Raw genomic sequence first — 26,102 nt, 5'->3', positions numbered from 1 at the left:
TCCAGGAGATATCCAATGGATCAGCAGATGCTCGTCAGCATCACAGTGTGACTTCACAGGATGCAGGGCATTAAGGGCTCAGCTACCACCAAAACAGGAAGGTCCTGCTCTGCCATCCCTCCTCCTCTCCCAGGATGATGCTCCTCCTCCTGTGTCACCTCCAGCCCTGTGATCCTTTTCCACCAGCTCATTTAACTCACTACAACAAATTTTGCAACATTTCAGCTCTCTGAATCAGCACATCACAGGATCAAGGAAGTTCTGGCTCCTACAGGGAGGAAGTGGCAGGGGCATGGAGTGAGGAGGGAAGCAGGAATCACTTCAATAGCAGATGGCTCTCAGATCTCTTTCGTTCTAACACAAAACTGCTCTCAGGATCATTCTCTCAAGCAGAGAATTTTTCAAAGGGAATAGGACTGGTGCTCTCTTCATGAAAGGATTGGGGGCTTTCAAATTAACTTGACGCAAGGACAAGCAGGAATTGTCAATGAAGAATCAGCCTGGCCTTCTTCTACTCCCTAAATGCTGCCCCAAATGCCACCACCCCATCCTGTGTCTGCACAGCTAGGGAGACAAAGAATGGAAGAAATCAGGCTGAAAAACAGCCCAGCTCAGTGATTTTAGACACAAGTGTGTAAATGGATATGGAAAAAATGGCCTTTTTCCACTGGATCAAACCCTTAATCCCATTCACATCATTTACACAAACACCAACACACTGGGGAAGGAGGCAGAGGAAGTAACAAGATCAGGCAACTGTAGGCAAGAATTGCTTAAAATGGCATTTCCAACCTGAGAAAACATATCCAACAGGGCCAGCAACAATTGCATTTTAGGAAGAAAAAAAGCCGGGAAGCACAGGAGACAAACCAGGGCTCATGCAAACACACAGATATCCCAGAAGGAATGGAAACAAAAGGGGGTTAATCGTTAAAATAGAATTCAAGCCAGGTAAATTGAGAAAATCTTACCTTTTGCTGCCCTCAGGAGAGACTGGCGCCCAACACCCAGCAAAGTCTGCACCCCCAGCACACTCTGGGGGATTTCCTTGTCTAAGAGGGGTCCAAGTCTCTCACAGATCCTAAGAAGATAATCTGGAGGGATGTGTGCATTGACAGCCACCTAAACACACAAACAACACAGACATTAGAAAACTGGTTTATTCTTCCTTCTAGTAGTACTGGTAGTACTTTGCTTCATATTCAAGTGTAAAGTTACTGCAACCAAGCCTAAACCCCCTGAAAACCCCCTCAAAATTAATTATACTGCATTTTAAAGTGATGTAGAGTGTTGCAAAAGCCACACCAGAAATTTCAGGTTGCAACAGCTTAATTGTAAATTCAGGATTTCCCTTAGTAAGAAACAAAAATCCCCTGAAACTTGGAGCTCCCAGTGCAGTGCTCTGCTCAAACAACTTTTTTTAAGCCTTTTTACCTTTCAGTTCATTCTCTTCCCATTTTTTGCTTAACTGAAACAGCCTTGCATTTACATTACTGTATGAAGCGTGTGTGCAAAAGAATAAAAACCTTAAAAATTACCTAAAACCCCTAAACATTACCCTAAAATCAATACTCAGTCTCCAGTTTCCACCCCCTGGGAGTAGGTATCTTTAAGACCCACATGTGTAGGTCCAATTTCGTCATGTTGGGAAAACAGCCTTTATTTCTCCCTTTGGACAGAGACTGTTTTCTATGGAGTGACAACAGTTTTTTCTGACACTCTGTTCGAACAACAAATAAATTGTGCTGCATTATCCAGAATGTCCTGCACTGCCTGACTCCTATATTTACAAACTGGCAAGAAAAGCTGCCCATCAGAGCTCCTTTGACACAGGACACCCAGCTCCATCCACCTCTTTTCATGGATCAACAGCCTCCTGCCAACCCAGATCCCAGGGATGTGCCCAGCTCCCACCCCAGCACACCGAAGGGAGTGCCAGGCATCAGGAAGGAGGAGAAGGTTTGTAATTCCCTCAGCCTTGCTGCCAAAACATTGTTCACTCAACTGTGTCATCAAACAGATTATTAGGACATGGCGTTGGGAATTTTTTCATTCCAGTTGGGCAACAGCAGTGGAGCTACAGGACCCAGCATAGTCAGGCAGGGCTGGATAATGTCACCACCTGCACCATGAGCAGGATCAACACTGTCCCATAATTAAGATTTTAATCCAAAGAAAAGGGAAATATATCTAATTAAATATACAACTTAACAGTTAACTAAATCTGACTAAAAACTCTTCCAATGTGAATGAAACCCTTGGAAAAGAGACAGGTTTCTCCCTCTACTCATCCCTCAGTCACTGCTGGGTAAAGAATCATCTCATCAATCATGATAATTCTGAAGATCCAAAATCATCATTTTTTCAGTGCAGGAATGAGAAACCTGATGAGTGCATTAACATGTTCTCATTCCAAGACTTTTCATCCTGTGAGCGAGCATCAAAGAATGACCCTGGGAATGCTCTCCTGCACTGACAGGTTTCTCCAGTCATTTTAGCTTTTTTTCCCCAAAATTACATTGACACCTTCCCAGTGACACAAGCAGTGAAGTTCAGTGTATGAGCATGAATTGTCTTTCACTGTAAATGATGGGATATAACAGAAGTTGAAATGAGAGAAAAGGATTATCCAAACTTTGGTATTTGCCTCTGACTCATTCCTGAAACACTGTAAATGTGTTCATGCTATAAAATATTTTATGATGCTGCACCAGCCTCCCTTCAGGGTGTAAGATTTCTGAAAGGGTCTGAAAGGGAAATTCTAGAGAGAGAATCTGCAATTAAGTAAAATCTGAGTATGAAATTCTTATTTCCATCTCTGATAACCAGCAACAAGCCCCTCAGTCACCAACTGCCAACAAACAGCAATGTATCAAGCTTAAGATTAAAAGATCAAAAAGACCAACCTAAAAGCTCTGGAATTTTACTTCCAGAGTACCAAAAGAATCCAAACCACACCATTCTTTCTGGAAATGTAAAAAATCCAAACCATTTTCCCAGTATAGCACAGCAAACACTCCCCTCTTCACCCTGGAGCTGGTTTGGGAGTTTCACCACATTCCATGCCTAGGAAGGTGCTGAATTAAGCCTGGCAGCAAATATCCCACTGGAAAGACAGAGCCCAAGTTGTTCCACAAGCAGTCCTGACTGACTCCAGAATGGAAAAGGACTTGGTTGCTTGAAGATGAAGACACAATTTTATAGGGAATAGCAAAGAGCAAACACTGACACACGTGGGGCCCGACAGCATTCCCTGATCACACTTCTTTCCCTGCACATTTCCATGTTTCTACAACCCACAACAGCCCCAAATAAGCAGCCCTTAATCTGAATATTATCACTGCTGTTACTAACAAACAGCTCCATAGGCAGGCAGCAAGAGCAGCAAATTCTCCTGGTGATTTTTTTCCATAATAACTTCTAGAAAAAATGCTTAAATCACAGCCCAGAGCTAAACAAGCAATTCTATTTTCAGGTTCCCAAAAGAACTTGAATCAAAAATCCTTCCTTTCACCTCTGTATGAGAGAGTTGTAAACCGATTTTAAGTATTTTTCTAGAACATGAAGCTGCAAACATCCAGCTGAAAAGAACAAAGTCTCCCAGATCAGATTTTCCTTAAAAGAAGGATGAAAAAGGCATAAATGCAGCTACACCTCTTAGTGTGTGCTCGTCCAAATCCCACATGGCAAAATGAAACAGCAGCAAGGATATTATCAGCTCCTCAAATATATTAGAAAATATTTTAGAAGATAATTAGAAAGTATTTTAGAATATAATGAGAAAATATTTTAGAAAATAATCAGAAAACTGGGAAAAAATTAGAGATGAGTAGTACAGGCCCAAACCACGCATGTTAAAATAATGCAGAGCTGAAAACATACTAAGTGAGAACAAATGCTGCATCTTGCGATAAATCATAAAGAAAATATGTTTTGTTGCCTTAGATTGTGAAAAAAACCTATAAAAGTTAAAATATGAGAGCACAAGAATGCAATTGTATCACAGATGAGTCCTCTGACACAGTAACCACACAGGTACAACAGATCTAAAAAGTGATGGATTAAGTGAAGCGAATCCTTTCTTTTTAAAAAATTCTCTTTTGAAAATACTCTCCCAGTCCTGACTGCTTGAGCCAGGCTGAGATAAGCTGTTCCAGTGATAAGCACAAGGAAAGAACTATTAGTGAAGTCACGTCAGGGCTCGGAGAAATTCAACCCCTGAACCTGTCCATGGTCCCGTGGTTGGAAGCATCACCTCAGAGACCATGAGCACAGAGTCCTCCCTGGAGCTGGGAGAAGCAGCTTCTTGATCCCTGAAACAAAATCCCCTGGTGTGACTCTGATCCCTGTCTGGACAATGTTCTCAGGCACAGGGTGGGATTCCTGGGGTGCCTGTGCAGGGACAGGAGTTGGATTTGATGATCTTTGTGGGTCCCTTCCAAGTCAGGAGTCTGTGATTCTACAGCTGCTGACAACTCCTCCTCCAAGGAAGGTTTCAATAAACAGGGAACAAACAACCCAAAAAAGACTCTTCGTGATTACTACTTAAAATAAGATGTCTGTCTTCCCAGAGATGGGAACAAGGGAGCTCTGGGAACAACCTCTTTTGGGAAGCCCAGTGGAACATCTCTTCAAAGCACAGATTTGAGGCAAGAGCTGCAGACTGAAAGAGGCAGCAACGCGGCCCTTCGGAGGCTGCTCCGTCCCCATTCCCTGTGAGCAGGCCCTGCTGGGCCTCAGCAGTGGATTTCTATCCTCCAGGTAGTCTTCCAACACTTCCCTCATTTGCCAAAGTAACCATCAATTAAGAATCAATTGACAATTGTATCAAAAAGTAGTGGAGGAGGCCAAGAGGCTGAGGCAGCTGAGCAAGCAGGAAATTACTCATGACCTCAAACAGGGAATCTCAGCACAAGGAAGCTCAGACACTGGACCTGCACAAGATGCAACAATATGCAAACAGACAGGAATTAAAAAAGCCTTTACCCACTGGGGTCCCCAGAAAGAACAGGTTGGAACGACCATGCTACCAGATGACATTTTCCTGAGGTGACAAAACCGTAACATCTCTGCTCTGCTAATGCTGGGATTGGCAGGATCTATAAATACCAGCACCTCGGACACAGGGCTAGTTTTAAATCAATGCAGATGGGCAAGTCAGGAACTCAGAGCCAAATCCCATAAGCTGTTCCATACCAGCACAGCCGTTCATGGATGCAAATTCCCCACTGTCCAACAACAGCTGATTTTCTGTTTTGCCTGGAATTACACGTTTTGCAACACAAAGACCAAACCAGGCCAAGCCAGAAGACTCAGCCCATCAGAAAGTTCTTAAAACCAGAGCAGAGCCAGTCACCTTTATCAGGAATAAACAAAGATAATGTGGAACAGCAGGTCACTGGAGACTGTGCTGATAATCGGAGTCATTCAGCTTGACTCATCTGTACAGCAGCTGACTCCACACCAAGCTGCTGCAGCTCATTTAAAACCAGAGCACTAATTGCCTGCAAGTTGGACACACTTCAGACCTTCATAAGGCCAGGCTGGATGGGGCTTGGAGCAACCTGATCTGGTGGAAAGTGTCCCTGCCGATAGCAGAGGGTGGAATGGGATGGGCTTGAAGATCCCTCCCAACCCAAACCAGTCTGGGATTCTGTGATTCACTGACCCTCCCCTTTACAAGCACATCTCATGTCTCGAGACCACCAGCAGCCAATGGCAAAGTAAAACCACTGTGGAGTACACCTGGAGAATTCAGCCTGGAGAAGAGGGGACTGAGGGGAGAGTCATGGGGGGCTGCAGCACCTCTTGAAGGGCAGCTCCAAGCTCTGCTCTCTGTGAGAGGGACAGGACCCGAGGGAACGGCTGGAGCTGTGCCAGGGGAGGGTCAGGCTGGAGATCAGGAAAGGTTCTTTTCCCCCAGAATGTGTCGCACACTGGAAGGGCTCCCCAGGGAATGGTCATGGCCCTGAGGCTGCCAGAGCTCCAGGAGTGTTTGGACAAAGCTCTCAGGGTGAGATTGTTGGGGTGTCTGTGCAGGGCCAGGAGTCAGACTGATGATCCTGTGTGTCCCTTCCAACTCAGGATATTCTGTGATTCTGTGATAACCTAGACAGGCAGCCACACGCTGCACAAAAACATGGAAATAAACAGGAAAAACAAAGGGAACACAAATGGACATAAACTTGCATTCTGTGTGGTTTTGCTCCATTAGGTACAATTCTTATTAGCGTGTCTTAAACTACTCATCTGCCCTGTGATACCTGACATTTAAAGATTAAGTTTTAAAAAAAAGGAACAAAGAAATCTCACAGAGAGCTTTCAGATCTTGCCTAAAAACTCGAGTGAAGTGGGAGTAGACATTCCCTAGATAAAAACCACCCAGTAGCCACTGGGCTGTTCCATCTTTATCACTCTCAAAAGCCCAGGAGCAATAACAACGTACTGAGTGGTCACAGTATTGGCATATTTTCTGAAAAACACCACTCCGAACCTGAACAGCCACACTGAGGATGGAAAACAAAGCTGAAACACCAGAACGAGAAATACTCTGTCAGAATATTGGGCAAACAAACAAATCAGACTTCTCCAGATTGTAAACTGTCATCAGTTCATTTACCTGCCTGACCAGAGTAGCTGCACCATCCAGCTGAGATTGTAAACAATTTTGGGTTTCTGTCTGTAAAAAGCTACCAGAAATGGGTAGGTAAAAACCCCTTACCTCCAACTGCTGGCATCTCCAATTTAATTTGGGTTCATTATGTGCCTGAGATAATTAAAATGAAGGTTGGAGTGCTTTGTGTCCTTCACAACCCTGGCTCTGTTCTGAATATGGCATTCAGATATCCAGCCAGCCCTGAAGTCGAGGAGCTCAGGTTAATAAACAATCATATGCAGCCAAAAGTCCAAATTCCAAACACAGCAAACCCTAAGCAATGAGGGTAGAAAAAGCCTTCCTTCAACATTCTCAACACTCTGAGGATTCACAGAGAGAAACTCAGCTCATCCCACCTGGCATCAACCTGTCTCACTGTAAAGATTCATTTATAATCCTGGTCCTTACTGTAAACCATGAGAAACAGTTAAATAATACCAGATAAAAAGGCAAACTAAAAGCATTAGTTAGTGCTGATTAGTTTAACATACAGGAAAAAAAACCCCTGAAATTTAATTATGATGAGTTTATACAGAAAAAAGAAATTTCTCATTAACTCCATAACTCACTTCAGAATTGATTTCTCTCATTTCTGAAATGCTAAGAAAAGTACATGTTTCAACATGTTCACACACACATTTTAAAAAAAGGTTTTAAGGCTTTTCTGTGCCACACAGAATGAGAGGAAAAAAATTACATGTTAATCTAAGTGATAGGCAAAACCACTTTGTCTGACACCAGACTTCACAGTGGCCCTGCTAATATTCCTCTTGGATACTGGATGCAGTCCCAAGCTAAACCTGAGAGAGCACACAGTTGGATTTCACCTTCTCTAGGAAGACCACAGAGCACCAAAACTTGCTGAATGCAGAACTTACTCTATGTCTGTTCACTCAATTTACAGTCCCAGAATTATCCACAAGAGGTGTGAGGAAGCCCAACTTCCACCTGAAATTCTGAACAGGCTTTGGAAAGAGAAAGGCAGCGGGGTCCAAAGATCTGCTCTGCACACAAAGAGTTCTGTCCAGACCTGAGCTTCTACACAGTCGCTAAAGTGGAAAACCACCTCCTAAGCCAGATGCAGAGGAGTTTGAGCAACAGTCATGGCAAAATCCCACGTCACCATTGCTCTCCCTGGGAGCCGGGAGAGGCCAGGACGTGCCTTCCATTCCTTCCAGGTGAGGTGCCAGTGCTGGTCACAGGTATCAATGCTATAAACGCTATTGGGAAGTTTACAGCGTTCCAGCTGCAAAGTGCTACATCAGCGCCACACGTCATTGCCCAGAGCTCCCAGAAATGAAACCAAGGCCGTCTGAACTCTTTGGGAAAGGGCTGGAACGACTTCAGTTTTGTCGCTTTCACACAGACACATCTCGGGGGTGCGGGGCCAAGGGCCACCCCCCACTCCCGGCCCTGCAGAGGGACTGACCTTCCTCAATGACACACATTCATAAGGTTTATACCTCAGCAAAAGCAGCCACTCCGTTTATTTCACCGGCATTTAACACCCACAACATTACACTTCCTAACCCCTCCTTTCCTGCCTGACAGCAGGCCCAGACGCCGCGGTGAGGAGCGGGTTTCGCGCAGGCCGCCGCAGGCCGGGAATCCCTGACCCAGCCCGGCAGCGCCGGGCCCGGCGGCACGTCCGGCACGTCCCCCCTGCAAGACCGCGGGAGCGCGGCCGAGCCCGGCCCGGAGCGGGGCAGCCCCGGGGCCGCGGGGGCAGCGGGCGAGGCGGCGGCGATGACGCGGGGGGACCGGGGGGGACCCGCGCCCCGCGCCCCCCCGGCTCCGCCGCGGCGCCGCCGCAGCCAATCAGCTGCCGCCTCACATCGCCGCGCACCGCTCTCCGCGTTGCAAGGCGCGGCGCCATTGGCCGCGGCGGGCCCCGGTGCGTGCCCTCGGATAACCCCCGGCCCCACAATAGCGCGGCGCGGCCGCTCCGCCGGTGCTACCGGGCGGCCCACGGGGGTCTCACCGGCAGCCCCCGGCCCCGCCGCGGGTCCGCTCCCTGCCCTGCCCTCCGCTCCGCACCCCGGGGCCCGCCGCGGCCTCGGCGGGGAGCAGCCCGCAGCCCTGGTGGTGGGGGGGGGGAACAGACAAACGGGGCGAGGGGGGGACGCGGCGGCCAGTGCGGCAGCGGCGGCGCGGGGGGCGGGGGGAAGTTGTCGGAAAAGTCAGGAGTGAAACTTGTCTTACCAGGTCCTCGAAGCTCCGGCGGTGCTCCTTGCCCTGCCAGTCCAGGCGTCGCGGGATCAGCTGCGGGAGGGACACGGGGACGGGGGCGGCCGTCAGAGCCCGAGCGACCCCTCCCCGGGAACCCCCCCCGGTGCCCGCCCGCTCCCCCCGGGATGGAGCCCCCCTGGTCGCTGCCCCCGGCGCCGCCGCGGGTCAGCCGCGCTCCTGCCCGGTGTCCCGGGCGGAGATGGGCTGGGTTAGACGGGGCAGGGCAAACGCCGACCCCGCCGTCCCGAGGGCTTCCCCCGTCCCGCCGGGGCAGGCGCCTCACCTGGTGCTCCTCCAGCTCCTCCACCAGTACCTGGGGACAGAGGGACACACAGACATACACAAAGGACGTGAGTCCGGCGCCCGCAGCGCAGCGGCTCCGCCGCCCTGTCCCGTCCAGTCCCGTCCCGTCCCGTCGCCGCCCGCCCGGCCCGGCCGGAGCGCCGGCTCCGCGCTCACCTGGGCGGATTTCTTGCAGGGTCCGGACTGCAGGAACCGTGCGATCAGGTAGTAGAGCTCTGCGGAGGGGCGGGGGAGAGCGGGTTAGACACGGTTAGAACGGGGGAGATGCGGAGCGCAGCCCCCGCCGCCAGCGATACCCACCGGCTTCCAGCTGGGTCGGGGCGGCCGCCGCCGCCATCCTCCTCAGGAGGGGGAGGGGAGGTGGCGGATGGCGCCCCGGGGGGACTCGGCTCCTAGTGCGGGCGCCGCCCCATGCCGGAGCGGTGGTGCCGGTGCGGGGCGCGGGTCCCGGTGCGGGTGCGGGCGCGGGTCCCGCCCGGGCTCATCGCGGCTCCGCGGACCGAGCGCCGCCGGCACCGCCCGCACCGCCGCCGCCCGCCGCCGGGGGGCGCGCGCGGCAGCGCCGGGCGGGCGGGCGGGGGCAGGAAGGGCGGGGCGGTGACGCGCCGCGGGGGGGCGCCCGCCACTTCCGGGCGGTGGCTGAGGGAGGAGGAGGAGGAGGAAGGGGAGGAAGAGGAAGGGCCGGGCTGGGCCGGGCTGGCCGAGCGGGGATGTGCCTGAGGGGTCTGGCCGCCGTCACGGGGCAGCGCTGAGCCGGGCTGTGCTTCAGAGGGCCCGGTAGTCGTCACAGGAGGAGCGCTAGCGGCCTCCGTCCTCTCGGCTTCGGCCCTCCGGGCCTCAGTGCTCTCGGTTCTCCTCGCCTCAGCCCTCACAGCTCCGGCTCTCGCGACTCCAGCCCTTCCCAGCACTCACGGCCACAGTGTTCCCGGCCTCAGTGGCCTCCTACCTGGCAGCGCCTGGGAAATGGAGCCCCGTGTGTGCCTCAAATTAAGCCGGTTTTAAGCGACTTAAGGCGTTCAGGAACCTTAGGCATCCTGTCATGGGTAGGGGGATGGGTCCCACGCATATGCCGTGGAGGGGACACAGGATTGCGAGGTGGGGAAGTGTCAGCCCTCCCTGGCTCCAGGTAAACACGGCCTGGCTGCAGGGAAGGGTCTCAGATTCGGGTGGCTTTAGGAGTTAAAAAAAAATGTTTTCTCCCAGTGATCAGGAAATTAAAATATGATGGATACAGCACATCTTCTGAAGGAACTAAGGGGTCAGGGTCAGTGTAGATGGTTTTAATGGAAATAATTTTTTTTTCCGTGGGAAGCATCCTGTCGGAGCTCCTGAAATCAGTGTCACTTTGGCAATAGGTTGCTAAAACACATCAAGTGAATTGTATTTTATCACAAGTACCTGACATTGGGTGTTAGAACTCCAGAGCCTTGGCAGTGTAAAAACCACTGTCATCATGGAATAACAAAGGACAACCTCTCCTCGCGCCTGGAATACTGAGAGCTGAATCATTGTGAGTCGATGTTCTGGAAATATTAAGAATAAATTCAGTTTGAGCATATATTTATAGCAGCTGCTCAGGACTGGGTTTGCTGTGAACCACTGGCTCAGAGTTTTCCTGCTGTGCAGTCAGGATGCAGTCCTTCCTGCTGGCAGCTCCATGGGGTCCCTCCAGGCACCCAGCCAATCTGGGGAGAAGGATTTGGGGATTTGGCATTAAGCTGTTCCACATAATTCACCTGTACTCACCTGCTCCTTTATCCAGCTGTGGAAGTTTGTTTTGTGCCAGGAGCTTGGATTAACTGGGTGATGTGTAGACCCTGTTTCCTCTTCATCATCCTTTAAAGTTCTTGAGTTGTCAGTGACAGTTCATAGGATCATGGCATGGTTTGGTGGAAGGGACCTTAAAGCTCATCCTGTTCCACTCCCTGCTTTGGGCAGGGACACCTTTCACTATCCCAGGGTGCTCCAAGCCCCATCTGGCCTGGCCTTGGACACTTCCAGGGATCCAGGGGCAGCCACAGCTTCTCTGAGCAACCTGTGCCAGGGCCTCAGCACCTTCACAATAAAGATTTCTTCCCAATATCCCGCTTAGCCCTGCCCTCTGGCAGTGGGAAGCCATTTCCCCTTCTCCTTGTCCCAAGTCCCTTTCCATCTTTTTTGTAGGCTCCAAACAATTACTCCTGGAATGTTTTCAGGGCAGGTTCATTGCTTAGTTCCTCAGTGGCAGAGATGCGAGGTGCCACCTCACCAAGGTGCAAATTCCAGTGGCTTCCCAATAGTAACAGCTCTCCCAGCTTCCCAGCTGGACCCTGGGGCCTTCAAAGCTGCAGAGCAGAGCTTCCTGTGAGAGACAGTGTGAAACTGCTGTTCTCAGAATAAATTCCCAGCCAGGAAAAGCGCACACTGATCCCACTCCCCAGAGAGGTAATGTTTCTCCCACCTGTCTTCAGAGCCCAGAACTGCAAGCTCATCTTTTCATGCATGATGGGAAGGCGAAGGAGAAAACACAGATGATGTTTTATAATATGCCCTGAAAGTACAAATCCATCTTCCTGAGCTGAATAGAATTCCATGTCAGGGGAAAAACAGCCCCATAAATATTGCCCAGCGCCATGTCCTCATGCATTCCGGTGCCAACAGCTCCTTGATATATCCGTGCTTGGGTGAGACCCCCACCTGCAGAGCTGCCTCCAGCCCTGGGATCCTCAGCACAGGAAGGACATGGAGCTGTTGGAACAATCCAGCGGAGGCACCAAGATGATCAGAGGAATAGTGCAGTTCTGCTGTGAGGAAAGGCTGGGAAAATTGGGATTATTCAGCCTGGAGAAGAGAAGCTCCAGGGTGACCTAATTGTAACCTTGCAGTACCTGAGGGGATCCCACAGAGAAGATGGAGAGAGACTATATGGGCCTGGAGTGCCAGGACAAGGGGGGATGGCTTCCCACTGATAGAGGGCAGGGTTAGGTGGGATTTTGGGAAGGAATTCTTCCCTGTGAGGGTGGTGAGGCCCCGGCACAGGGTGCCCAGAGAAGCTGTGGCTGCCCCTGGATCCCTGGAAGTGTCCAAGGCCAGGTTGGACGGGGCTTGGAGCACCCTGGGACAGTGGAAGGTGTCCCTGCCCATGGCAGGGAGTGGCACTGGATGGGCTTTAAGGTCTTTTCCAACCCAAACCATTTTAGGATTCCATGATTGTGTATTTCTTTAGGAATGTGACATTTCCTTGGCACCTTTTGGTGCCTTGCTGAATCTCTCCAGTCACGATTTGCTTTTATTTGAGCTTGGGGGTGCACCAGGCAGGATTGTTCTGTTTGGGCCTGTCTAGAGCCCGTGGGAATTTCTGCCGTAACTACAAGGGGCTTTCAAAAGCCTGGGATAGAAAATGCTCCCAAAGTAAGCTTATCCATGCCTTGGCTGTGTCCTTCCTGCAGCATTCCAGCTGGGAGCCTGGCCACATGCTCCTTGCTTAGTGCTCAATCCATGACCTTGTGTCAATGCTTGGCTGTGTGCAGTGTTGCTCCTCATCGTAGCTTGGATGGATGGAGAGGAGAGCATTAGGAATGCCCCAGGTGTGTCCTGTGTGTGCTGCAGGGCACAGCTGTGCAAGAACTTCCACCAGGGGCAGGTACAACCAGCATTCCTCATTCCCAAACAGCTCCTGGGGAACTTCCCTCAGCCTGGCTGTGGCTGGACTGTGCTGCTGTGCAGTCACTCCTGAGCCTCTTCCCAACATTCCTGACTCCCTGGCACCTCAGCTTCCTCTCCCTAATGCTCTCCCAGTTGCTTCCTTATTCCCCAAGCCTGCTACAAGGGCTGTGATCGATACCTCTTCCCACCTCTCTCAGGTTTTCCCCTCCAGGAGTCATGTCTGGTTAGTAATGCCCATCCTCTCTTTCCCCAGGAGCTCCATTTCCACACCACACGTGGATCCTGCAGCTCCGTGACTCATCTTTTTCCAGATCCTCTGCATCCAAGCAGCAGCATGCTGGGGGTGATAGTAAATCTGGGAGCGAAAGCAGGATTTTATGGATGTGCTGATTCATCTTTCCTCAGAGCAGAGCTCTGTTATGTAAATGCCAGCAGCAGCTGGTGGCAGGAGGGAGAACAGACTAATGGGCCATAGAAGGATTCAGGAGCAGAGATGCTTTAAGGAAGAAGCTGGATTGTAGCTGTTTCTTTCCATATTGCTTTATAAATAAATAAAAACCGAAGTTTTTTGAGGGATTTTAGGAGTAGGAACTGATGACATTCAAATACCCATTGCTTCTCCCCTTTGGGTATTGTAGGGAGTTTTACTCTCAGTTGTAGTTGAGAGTAAAACTCAAACCCCTGTTTAATTTGTCTACAAAATTAAATGCACTTCCCCACAGTCAGCTTGTAACACCAGGTAAAGGTGTTTCTCTCATATTTTATTTATGATTATTCTGTCCTCATGAGTCAAATCCTGCTTTAGCTGTGTGTGAAAACAGGATTGTGGTTTGTCACAGCCAGAAATGTACAGTTAAAAATAAAAAAAAAAAAGTTTAGAGAGTAATTGTGCAGGTGTGGTGGGTTTACCTGCATTGTACCTTTCCAGTAAATGTAGATGGGAGTGCACATGCCTGAATCCAGCTGGATTTAAACACTGGAACAAATTAAGAATTTTTAGGGTTTTTTGGTTGGTTGGTTGGTTTGGTTTGGGGGTTTTTTTGTGTATTTTCTGTGCACATTTCATAGAATACCCTGAGTTGGAAGCAGCCCACAAGGATTTCTATGAACATCCTGCTCATCTTGGGCCTTTCATATGGAGCGAAATGGCAAATAAGGATAGTAGTTAAATTAAATCCAAGTTTTTGTTTAACTGATTAAAAAAAAAAAAAAAGCTGTTCAGAAGGAATTTAGGAGTTGATGCCTTGTGCTACACAGTTGTGAGTAAGGGAATATTGAAAAGTCCAAGCTTACTTTAAGATCTTTAAATACAGAAACCTCAAATTTTGGTATTGTAGTTTATTTAAAAAATATAAATGAGATGCAAAATAATTAGCATTAATTACAGTTGCTGGAATGTAGGGCTCGTGTGTGCAAACCAACATCCTGTTTTTGCAGGACAAATCTCCAAGTTCCCACTCGTTCTTGTGGTTTTCTGCCTCGACAAGAGCTTTAATAATAACTAGATAGCTGTTAGATATTACACAAGATCTGCTCTAGGATTTTTGCTATTTTTAATAATTTAATATTTAATTTCTCTGCTGCATCATTCCAGTCGTTCCTCTAGATGGTGCCAGACATCCAAGAGTTGGGTGTAACATTATCCCATGGGAAGGCAATGGAGGAACAGCCAGGACGCCACTCGCCTTTGTTTCTAAATTCTATCTTGCAATAGTTCATCTTGTTGATAAATTACTTGTTCTGGGTGATGTACATATGATGTTTTTTCCTTTTGAGAATCCTAAAATCCATTCAGCAAAGCCTAAATTCCACCTGCCTGGAGCAGTGTCATCCCTTGCTCCATGGACTGATCCATATCTCATATTCCTTATGGCAGCCATTAGCTCGTGTGAGCTGTGATCAGTGTGTGCAGCCCTGCTGCGACTGGAAGAACTTAATCTGCCTGCTTTGCAAAGAAGTGATATTTCTGCCTATTACCTAAACATTTCTCCTTATCTCTATTTTACACAGAAATGCCAAATCCAGCTGTGGCTGAAACACGCAGGAAAATGGGGTGTCCCTGTGTGCTCTGGGCTCTGTCAGCAGAAGGACCAAGGGAATGATGTCAGTGTCAGGTCCATCCTCAGCATCTCTGAATTCCAACTTTTACCTCAAAGTGCCTGGAATCCCCCGAGTTTTATAGCAGCAAAATCACTACTGGGTGTAAGTGACCAGGTAGGTTTTGTAACTGTTGGTGTTACGACTGCACTCAGCACCATCCCTGTCTAAGGGCCTGATTCTGTCCCCTGGTTGGGATCAAGCCTCCTGTTCCCAACTTTTTCAGTTTCTCCTGAGATGCTGAAAAAGTTGGCTGCTACCAGTCCAGGGGTCCCCTGCACAAGGATCTCACCACAAAAATACCACCTCATATCACTACTGGGCTAATTCAGCAACTTCAAGTCATGCTAAATATTTGTAAATAATCCTTTGATGTTTGGTTTGTGATTTTTGTAGGTTTTTAGGGCCAAATCTTGCATTTTTGGCTTCTCCTGGAGGCCTGGGCACACAGCATCCAACTGCAACTGGGAATTCATCACCTCTCTCCCTGGACATGCAAATTTTACTGGAAATCCCTCAGCTAAGTAAATATATTTAATAAAATTACATCCCTGTGTATCCCGTAGCCTTTTCCATTAAGTTTTGAAGATTTTTATGTTTTAATTACGTTTTTCACTTTACGAAAATATCAGAAATATTGGGAAGGAATGCACCAGGGTTTTTTAGAGTGCTGCTTTTATTGAAATAAAAGGTTATAAAACAGTTTGATGTATTTTTTATATTTATTGATATCCCTAACATGCAGTCATTGTAAATAACCTCATTAATACTCTTTAAATACAGTCTTACAAAATTAATTTTCAATTACTGCATGAGGTGATGGATTAGAAAACTGTCCTGTGTAAGTTTGCCCACAGGAGTGTGAGTTTAGAATGAACTTTCACTAATCGTGGAATCCAAGGATGGGAGTTCGGAACATTTCTCAAAGTGCTGTCCCGTACAGGAATTCTCTACCCTTTTTTAAAATTTATTTAGTATAAAGCTTCTTCTCATGATCTTCAGTTTGAGATGACTTCTCCCTCTTATCCCTCATAAGGAAAACCTTTAACATGGAAACCTCCATAAATTCCTCTGCAGTAAAGTCAGCCCATATTTCATTTAATTCTTGTACTTCCATCATTTGTTGGAGATTCATGTTCTCCTGTAGCCTTCCAGCTCTGTATCTCTCGGGAAAGTCTTTCCCCTGATGTCCTCAGGAGTTCAGATTTCAGAATCTCTTTTTATTTTTGGCCTCAAATTATTAGTGCTTGAGACATAACCTGCTAGGATATGTTTTGTGTGTCATCTTGATTTGGACAGGCCTTACATTCTTGGAAGGTCCTTTAAAGTGGTTTTTTTTAATAGAAGGTCTAATTTAATTTAATTTCCAGTGAGGTGGTTTTCAACACTTGCAAGTTCTTGCCCTGTTGGCTATTTTCCTTTCATTTCCTCTTACACCAATAAAAGTGTATTTAGAGTTTGTGAAGTCCCCATATTCTGTGTGGTTGAGTTTCTGCTGGAAAACCACTGTAGGTGGGAGGTGAAGCTGTGAAGGCACATGGTGTCCATAAGGACAGAACTGTGCCATCAATCCTTATTTCCCTGAGGTTTTCAGTGTTACCCCTGGATTATAATGGGATAAGTGTGGAATATGACTGTAAAGGTGGAAAAAAGCATCTCCTGTTCATTCACGTTGTCCTTGAAGTCTGAAGGATCTGGCATTTCCTACTGAGAATCCTCTTCTCTTCATGTGTTTCCTGATGTCTCTGTTCACCTTTCTCTCTCCTGCTCTGTGCAGTCAGTAGACCTCAGTCTCTTCATTTTTTTTCCTCTCTTTGCTCCTTCCTCCTGCTTGGTGACTGAGGTTGTTACAGGTAACACCTTTTAGACCTTGACTTTCTTCCAAACCCATCTTCCCATCTTGGCTTTGCTGCTGCCAATGGACTCTGCCAGTTCCCCATGCCCTTGTATTTGGGGGTTTGTCCTTGCTGACTCCAGGATGCCTCTGGAACGGCTAAGGAACATTTCCATGGGAGACAGGGTGTCTCCTGAAATGGGACATGGAAGAATCCCATTGAGAGTGACGCTGACCTCTTGGTGCAGGTATCAAGCAGATATTGGAGAAATCCTGGGAGCTGAGCACTGAGGGAGGGATTTAAGGAGACAGAGGCTCGTGAGATGCATCAAGACTCTTAAAGCCTCGTTTTGTCTTTCTTGAACATGTGAAAAACAAGCCAGGCTGCAGCATTCCCTCCCTGTCGGGAGAAGAAAGCAGCAGGACAAAATCTGTTGTTAGAATTTCCCTCCAGCAGCACTTCCATCCCTCCCACCCAAGGGCAGTTGGAGTGAGCCATGGCCATGTTTGGGGGGACTTATCCCAGGGGGTCTGGGTGTCCCAGAGCTGGGGACTCTGCTTTGTTCCCTGCAGCCCCACCTACCCCCTCAGCCAAAAATGACATTTTTCACCAACTGCTAAAGTCTCCTGCTCCTGCTAATTTTGGGAGTTTTCAGCTGGACTCTGAGCTACCTCATCCAAGAATCCGCGTGGCAGCCCTGAGGTCCAGCTCCATCTGGGTGACAGAGTTTGTTTCCTTTGGCAATATGGATTTAACAACCGGGCTTCCAGCCCTGGGAATCATTTCCCTCAAATATCTGCAAAATAAATGATGGGACATTTTCCAGTGCAGTGCTGCAACCACCCAAAACACCACTGTAAAACTCACAGAGGCCAGGCTGAGTGAGTGCATTAAGCAAGGCTTACGGGGATTATGGAATTAAATTGGGAGTTCCTTCCACCCTTCCCCCAGTCAAAGACATTCGGAAATAAATATTAAAAAAGGGTGTTAAAACAATGGCTTTGGCTAAAACCTCTGCAAGCAAAGAACTTCGTTGTGGAGACTGTGGACTGGTGTGTCCAGGCTGTGTTCCAGAGGGTTTCCATCAGGGAGCTGGGGTAATCTCAGGAACACCCAACGGCCGTGGCTGCAACGCTTCTGGAATGGCTCTGCTTCCCAAATTCCCTCTGCACTGCAGAGAAGTGCACCAGCCCCTTGTACTGCACAGGACCTTGCCTCCACACCTCTGGATCCTGCTGCTGGCTTTGGCATTCCTTATCCTCTGCCTGCAATTCCCAGCTCCGTCCTTTTCCCGGCATCAGGAGCATCCTGCTCCTTTCAGGGAGAGTTTGTGCAATGAAAGCTTTGCTTTAATCTGGGCTGGATTTAGCCAGATGCTGCAATCCCGGGAAGGCTTACGCAGCGCTCAGGTCTGCCAGGGGAACGTAGCCTTGATTTGATAATCTGGTAATGGTTTATTTAAAATTAAAAACAGAGAAAACCTTTAAAACAGCTTTTTTTTGAGCTCCTTTGGACCTTGCAGTGGAACGGACACCCGGGCTCTTGGTCACATATAGGACCTGGCACCCATGAAATAGGTTTTAGCCTAATGAGGCACACTCTGCCTGCTTTAATTAGATGAATTAGAGCCAAAAAAAAAGCATTTCCCATTAAAAGTCTTTAGCATCATAATAACACAATGAATTTAAATATTTAATATCAAAATACATAAAATTAAATATTAATTTCCAATACACTTACAAAGCCCATTTGACCCAAATGACCCCACAAATATTCCCTTACCGGGGAATCCCTTTTCTTTGCATCTTCATTAACATTATTACAGACCTTTGCATTTAAAATCTTTATTTTAGTGCAGTTCTCTTGGTAATAAAATAAATCCATGAGTCACCTGTGCAGCAAGAAATAGGATTTACAGAGTTTTTAAGCTTTTGGGGGCAAACATGGTTTATTCGTGCCCATGTCAGGGCCTGGGGTAGATGAGCACAATGACACCAGAGGCAGCTCAGTGTGTTAATTAGTGCTAATTAATGAAGCTACCAGGTTGTTTTTGACCTTCTCACAGCCCACTGCAAGGGGTGCGGAGGAAGGATAAGGAATGAGCAGAGGAATATCCTTTTGGTCAGGGTTTTTCTGTGCCTGCCTCTCGTCTCTGACTCCCCCAGGTCCCGTGTCCCCCCCGTGCCTTAGCAGGGAGCAGTGACACCTCATCCTGCATCCTGCAGACTGGAGTTCCAAGGAATCCTGCAGCACTGTGGGAAGCTGCTGTCCAGGAAGGGGCTGGGGATGCTGACTGCTTGTGACAAGTCTTGCCTGGGAGAAAACCAACACGGCAGCGGTTGGAAACCTGAATGATGTCACTATGGCAACAAAATAACTCACCTTAAAATAAAATGTGCATTGGAAGCAACCTCATGTGCTCAGGGAATAGAGGGAGGAAGCTCCTATTTTTTTTATATGTGTATATTTTTATGTTTATGTATTTTTTAATATTTTTTCATCTTCCTAAATTCTTGCCCTGTTACCAGATGCTGATGCAGATATAAAAAATATTTTAATTTCTCTCAGCAATGAAATGAAACAGAACATGATCAGAACCTCCAGAAGAAGGAAAAATGTGTTTGCTGGAGGGCAGGAAAACCCTGGAGCTGTTGATAACTACAAGTCATTCTGATGGATGTGAGATCCAGATTATTGATATCTGCAGCTCACAGCAGTGATTCAGGACTAATTATTGCTAATATTTTTCATGGACATAATCCATCTCTTTCCAACAATCCCAAACTCCATTTTCATATTTGTTCTTTGCAGACAGGTTTGTTTTCCCATTGTTTCTGCATTAAATAACATCAACAGGTGGAAATTTAGAGATTTCTCTGGAAATTCCAGACTCTGGCTCTTTTCATCCCATGGGCATCCCAGGCAGGTTGGAACCATGGTGATTCAGCCACAGCACTGCTGGTGAGATGTTCCCAAGTTTTCTCATAATCCTGGTTGCTTTTTAGACTGGAGTGAGTGACTTTGACCACCTCTGTGTCAGGGAAGCCGGGATGGGAAGGGCGGTGGTGGGGGTGAGGCCGTGTGCTGTGCTGAGCTGCAGCAGCCCTGGCAGCTCCTCAGGGACCAAACCCTGGCAGCAAAGGGGAGCTGTCCTGTCGGGTTCTTCTCCTGCTTGTCAAAGGCAAAGAGCATTTACGGGATGAAGCATAAGGCCATGGAAAGCCCAGCACCCCTGATTTGGTCCTGCAGCGACGCTTGACTAATCCAGGGTAAAAATAGGAACACAAATTGTCCGGTGTTTCACTGGGAAGCAGAAGTCCGGCAGCGCTTGAGTTTGAATCATCCAGATGATACCCTGCAAGAGGGGGGTGTTGCTCTGGAAATCACAGTGGTGCCCAGGGACTGTGATCGTGGTTCAGGTGGAGAGATGCTCCTGATGCTCTGGCGGGCAGGGCAGGGCAGGGCTGGAGCTATTTTAAGCTGAGCAGAGGCAGCTGGCGTTGGCGTGGTGCTCACCCAGTGTGTGTGTGCTGGGGACAGAGCCTCTGCCTGGCAATGGGCAAAGAAGTCTCCAGACTCCACAGAGTCACAGGTTTTCCCATGTTTTTTGCAAAGTTCAGCATATCCCAGCAGGAATCGCCAGCACCCACAGCTCCATGAGCAACTCTGGACTTCCAGTTCTTGCAGTGCAAAAATAAATATATTTACAGAATAACTGTATTTTATATAATACAATACAATACTTTTATAATATAATGTATAATTCTATATTATAATTATATGATATAATATTATAATTTTCCTCCCTCTATCTCATTTTCTGAGAGCGTTGCACCCCGTTCAGTGGCAGTGAAAATAATTTACTTCCAACTGCTTCTTTCATAGGAAACTAGAGAAAGTGGATTAAAAGGAATGAAGTTATGGAGCATGAAAAGATACTCCAAAACCACTGTGGAGGAGGGAAGAGAAGGTTCTGCTCTGGCCCTGGGTGAGTTCAAGTGGGTACTTTGGATACTTGGGTGCCAAATAATGCTAATAATTGAGAATGTCACATTTTGATGTCATCAGCACAGCATCCAGACACTGCCTCTCTCCTTCCCATCGGTATTTCCTTGCAATCCCACATTCTCTGCAGCCTGTGATCATTGGGAGAGCAGGGAATAGCTGCTGTGGTTCCCTGCTCTCTGGCAGCGCGGGAGGGATGAGCCGAGACTGAAATAATTTTCTACCATTGATGTGAGGATGACTCCAACACCGGCTCCGGCTCCATCCACATCACTCCTGCTCCCCATCTCTGCAAGGAAAAGTAATCACTTGCCTTACCTCCGGGTTTAATTAGTCCCTGCTCCGGGGCTAATTAGGAGCGCGGTCCGCGCGGAGGTCGGGGCCGGAGCCCTCCCTCCCTCTCCCGCTCCCGTTCGCGCTCCCACTCCCGCTCCCGCTCCCGTTCCGTGCCATCTGCCATTGCTAGACACTGGCTTTACTTTTCACGCCTGGCTGGGCGCGCTGGATGCGCGGGGTAATGGGGCTATTTTTCCCCCCTTGGTCTTTGGAAAGGAAATAATAATAATAAACCCAGGAATGGCTGGAACTGCTGCACGCTACCCTTTTCCTTCCCACTTCTGAAGCTTTTTAGCATTCAGTTTTCCAGCAATTGGGAGGAAAATTGCCCTGAAAGAAAGAAACAAAAATCTGTGTTATTTTTTAAACACCCCCCGTGCCACACAGGCAGCTGCAGAGAATTTCTCTTCCAAAGGGATGATGTAATGGGCTTTGTCAGCCAATGCTGGAATGAATAAAACCGGAGACCCGAAATCCATCCAGGCTTTTGATGAAACTCCTGAGGTTCCTGAAGCAAGTGGTCGCCAAAATGGGCTGGAACCGCTGGTTTTGTCATGCAGATCTTGAGAGAAGTGAGATGGAGAGTCAAGGGCTCCAACCAGGGAGTAACCAAAACCACCAAGTTTTGTCCCTTCTGACGGAAGGGGATCTTGTGCAGAGCATCTGGGGACACTCAGAGAGGGGGTGCACAGCCCTTGGTGCCAGAACGTCAACCCAGACTTCAGCATCCACCACAGAGTCACTCCTGATCTGAACATGGGACCTACAGCCACATTTTAGAGAGAGATATATGTGTATATTTAATATTATGTATATTATATATAATATTATTGCCCAGAGAAGCTGTGGCTTCCTCATCCCTGGAAGTGTCCAAGGACAGGTTAGATGGGGCTGGGAGCAACCCGGGATAGTGGGAGGTGTTCCTGCCTAAGGCAGGGGGTGGAGCTTCATGGATTTATGGTCCCTTCCCACCCAAAGCAGTCTGGGATTCTGTGATATGTATAAAACATAAATATATAAACTATACACAGATATCACCAATTCCTGCTGCAGCAATGGGCACATTGTTGCTCTCCCAAGGATGTCATGGAATGCTGAGGCCAGGAGATTTCTCCTCTCACTCCATGACTTATCTCAAGTCTCTCTCTAGCTTTCTTGGAGCCCCTTTAGGCACTGGAAGAGGCTCTAAGGTCTCCCAGAGCCTTCTTCAGAACAGCCCCAGCTCTCCCAGCCTGTCCCCATAGGACACACACCACCGTTCCTGTCACCCCAAATTTCTGCAGTGAGAAGGCTGTGGGGCAGGCAGGGAGAGTACCAAGCACTCCAGAAGGTTCCAGCTCTTGCAGGGACGTCACACTTCCAAGTGATGGCGGAAGAAGCATGGATACATTTCACCTTGGCTGCTCTCTGGTCCCTGCTGGCCTTGTGCATCATCGCTGGGCATTCCTGCAGCGGGAGCTGGGACAGAGCTGCTGCCACCATCCCGCAAGCCCTGTGGAGCCACTGCCACGGTGCCACATCCCTGGGAGCTGTGATACCATCTCCTCATCCCGGTGCTGTCACCCCAGGCAGCTGGATAACCCCAAATTCCCAGGGATGACCTCACTGTGTGTGCAGAGCAGCTGTGCAGGAACACCCAGCTAGGATCACCACCTAGGGGCTGCAGCACCAAGTGAAGCCGGGAAGATTTATAGCCAAGATGGGCCAAAAAGGGAGTTGGAAATAATTCCCGAGCCCAAATGGAGCAATACTGAGAGCTGGGAGTCTGGACCCCTTCTTCAGTCCAGTGGTGGCTGTCACCTCACCTTCACCACCAACAGCATCCAGCAAACCTGGCCCCTAGAGTGGCATTTGGGGAGGGAGTTTTGCCAAGAGCAGGAGGATGTGGTGCCCTTTTCCTCCTGGGAAAAATTCAGCTCCAATGGAGAATATTCCTGGGAACACACCTGCACAAGGGGATGTGCACAGCCCAGGTCAGTGGCACAGGGCTTGGCAGGGACACAGGTGGTACCTTGGGTACATCCATGCCATCTGTCCCCACCAACAGCCACATCCAGTGGACAGCAGGGAAGTTTTCCTCCTTTCAAAGTGTCTGGAATATGGCTGAAGGGGCTCAGACCAAAGTGGGCATACAAACCTGTGTCCCCTCACCCCCCCAGCTCCATCCAGAGCCAGGGACAACTCCAGGTCCTCTCCCACCACCATGGGTTGCTGGTCCTGCACTGGTGACATGTCTTTGTGTCCCACAGCCCCACCAGATCATCTTCCAAGAATTTGTGTAATCACTTCCTAAGCCATTATGATTCCTGGGCTGAATTTGGGCAATGAGTTACATGGTTTAATTACTCATTGTGTGAAATATGTTCGTTTTGCATCTGCCACTCAGTAATTTCATTTGGGGCCTCTTTGTTTGCTTTGTGTCCCCACACAAGAGCCACCGACCCCTATTCACTGTCCCTGTGCCGCTGCACCAGGGAATACAAATCCCGCCTCCTTTCCCCCCTCCGTCTGTCAATTCTTTGCGAGACAAAAAGGGTAATTTATTTAATTGCTGCTGATATAATGTCCTAAAAGTCTCCTTTTCCCTCCAACAGTTAATTACACTTGTTAATTATTTTAATTATTCCCAGGGTAATGCTGTAGGTATAGAGGAGCAGAGGAATAAACATGGAGCAGGGAAGTCGGGGTTTACTCCAAGATCTCTGTTGATAACCAGGCTGTAACCACATGGGTGGTGAAACCAAAGCAGGGAACGTTTGGCCTGGATTTGGAACTTTCTGTTGGTAGCATGGAAGGATTTATAGGAGGGGAAGGCAGATCCTGCAGGATTTCCCTTGGATGAGGCCTGGAGAGGCAACTCTGGCCCTTCTCTCCTGGCAGAGATGGCACAAAATGGAACCATGACTTGGGGAAGCATTTCTGGTCAGCACCTCCATGATGGTGGATTTGTATGAAGGAAGAAACCAAACCAAGCAAACTTCCATCCCACTGGAAAGCTGAGGCTCAGCCTGAGGCTTAAGGACAGCGTACCTCCAACTCCAGCTGTGTTCCGAGGGGAGCGGTGGCCCCGGATCCGTGAACAACAAAGCTCATTTGTGGTCCCGCAGAGCAGCCTCTGCCAGCGCCCCCGGAGCCAGGGTGAAACCTGAGAGCTGCCGCAATCCAAACCTTCTCCACAGCTCCTTTTATCTTCCTGGGGGGAAAACAAACAGCGCAGAAGCCGGAGCTTTGTGGCTGGGATGTCGCACATCTGGTTTGAGCTCCAAGAAATGCACTTCCACCCCCTCCCCAAATTGTTCGTGTTAAACAAACAAAATCCCGGCGATTTTGCGAGATTTTGGCGCTGGATAACTTCGGAGCAGCTTTGACTGAGAATGCCAGGCTTGTGCTACACTTCATCTCCAGTGGAAGCAGCGCGCCTCGCTCGCCGGGAGGGAGGCACTTCCAAAGGGGAACAGCCGTGCCCTGGAACCCCCTTACCGGGAATGCTGCCGAGGCTGGGAGCAGGGAGTGGTCTTGACCACTCTGTGTTTAGGTTTCAATCCAGCATTTTTCCCTGTGTTATTTATGCTTCCTCCCCTCCTCCCCTTTTAAGAAAGTCTGGAATTGTTTAAGATGTGTCCAATTGTATTAAGTTGCCTTTTGAGAGCTTTATGGTGTCAATTGGATTCCCACTCTTAGGAACAGAGCTTTCCAGTTTGCCATTTTCCCCTTTTCTATCACATCAGCACCAACTTCCTTTCAGTGCTTTCAGGTGTTATGTCAGCCTGAAGGTCACGCTAATCCCTGGACATCACTTGCAGATTCCCATTTGACACAGTCCCAGTGATTCCCTGGTTGGTGCTGCAGGAGGAAGGGAGTGTCATTCCTCTGGGATCTTCTCCCATGGGCCCCTCCCTGTCGTTTTCCAGCAGAGGTGGATAAATCAGGGCAGATCATGGAATCACAGAGTGGTTTGGGTTGGAAGGGACCTTATAGACATCTCATTCTATCCCCTGCCATGGGCAGGACACCTTCCACTATTCCAGGTTGCTCCAAGCCCCATCCAGCCTGGCCTTGGACACTTCCAGGGACGGGGCAGCCACAGCTTCTCTGGGAAAAGATGAGAGGTGTGGATGAAGGGGGTGGGAGCAGCTCTGATCCTCTCCCCATCCCCTCCTTGACTCACCCTAGCCCAATCCCAATCACACCCCTTCCAAAACAGGGGACAATGGCCACATGAGTCATCAGTGACATCTGTCCCCGTGTTCATGCTCACTTGTGACCAGCTCCAGCTCCTCCGGACACTGGGACAGTCTCTGGAAGCTACGTTGACATTGCTCTTTCCAAGGACAGAGGCTCCTCGAAAGCCGCCCAGCGCCGGGCCCGGGGTGTTCCTGGCTCCTGGAGCCCATCCAGGGCATCAGGTTTCAGAGCGGGGGCTCCCGGCAGCTGCACGGGAAAGGAGCAGCACCACTGGGACAGTCAGAAGGAGGAGCCATCGTTTCCATTCCAGGGATTCAATTTTCTGTCTCCCTCATCAGATTAACACCAGTGTAACTCCATTAACTGCCAGGGAGCAGCTCTTGATCTGAAAATCAGACCTGTTGGAGTGTCACAGAATCCTAGACTGGTTTGGGTTGGAAGAGACCTCAAATATCCTCTGGTTCTGCCCCCTGCCACGGCCAGGGACACCTTCCAGTAGCCCAGATTGCTCCAAGCCCCATCTAGTCCAGCCTTGGACACTTCCAGCGATGGGGCAGCCACAGCTTCTTTGGGCACCCTGTGCCAGGGCCTCCCCACCCTCACAGGGAAGAATTCCTTCTCAGTCTCCAACCTAAATCTACCCTCCCTCATCTTAAAGCCATTCCCTGTGTCCTGTCCCTCCATCGCTTGTCCAAAGTCCCTCTCCAGCTCTCCTAGAGCCCCTTCAGGCACTGGAAGGGGCTCTAAGTTCTCCCCAGGGTTTTTCTTCCCCAGGTGAACACCCCTGGCTCTCCCAGCCTGGCTCCAGAGCT

The 26,102-nt window shown here is 48.9% G+C and overlaps 1 protein-coding gene across 1 annotated transcript in view; it reads right to left on the bottom strand.

The window, feature by feature from the left end:
• The window catches only part of BRWD3 (bromodomain and WD repeat domain containing 3), a 50,103-nt gene extending 40,406 nt beyond the window's left edge, over window positions 1-9,697 (bottom strand). Inside the window, exons 1-5 of the mRNA XM_082289393.1 lie at window positions 9,488-9,697; window positions 9,344-9,402; window positions 9,168-9,197; window positions 8,858-8,917; window positions 972-1,122 (exon numbers count right to left, since the gene is read on the bottom strand). Of these exons, the coding sequence (XP_082145519.1) occupies window positions 972-1,122; window positions 8,858-8,917; window positions 9,168-9,197; window positions 9,344-9,402; window positions 9,488-9,524 (337 nt within the window). The 5' untranslated portion in view covers window positions 9,525-9,697. The remainder of the gene's footprint in view (window positions 1-971; window positions 1,123-8,857; window positions 8,918-9,167; window positions 9,198-9,343; window positions 9,403-9,487) is intronic.
• Between the last annotated feature and the right edge of the window lie 16,405 nt (window positions 9,698-26,102).

Source organism: Coloeus monedula (genome assembly GCF_965178545.1).
Source record: "Coloeus monedula genome assembly, chromosome: 12".
NCBI classification, from domain to species: domain Eukaryota; kingdom Metazoa; phylum Chordata; class Aves; order Passeriformes; family Corvidae; genus Coloeus; species Coloeus monedula.
This window is presented reverse-complemented; position numbering and strand designations above follow the sequence as displayed.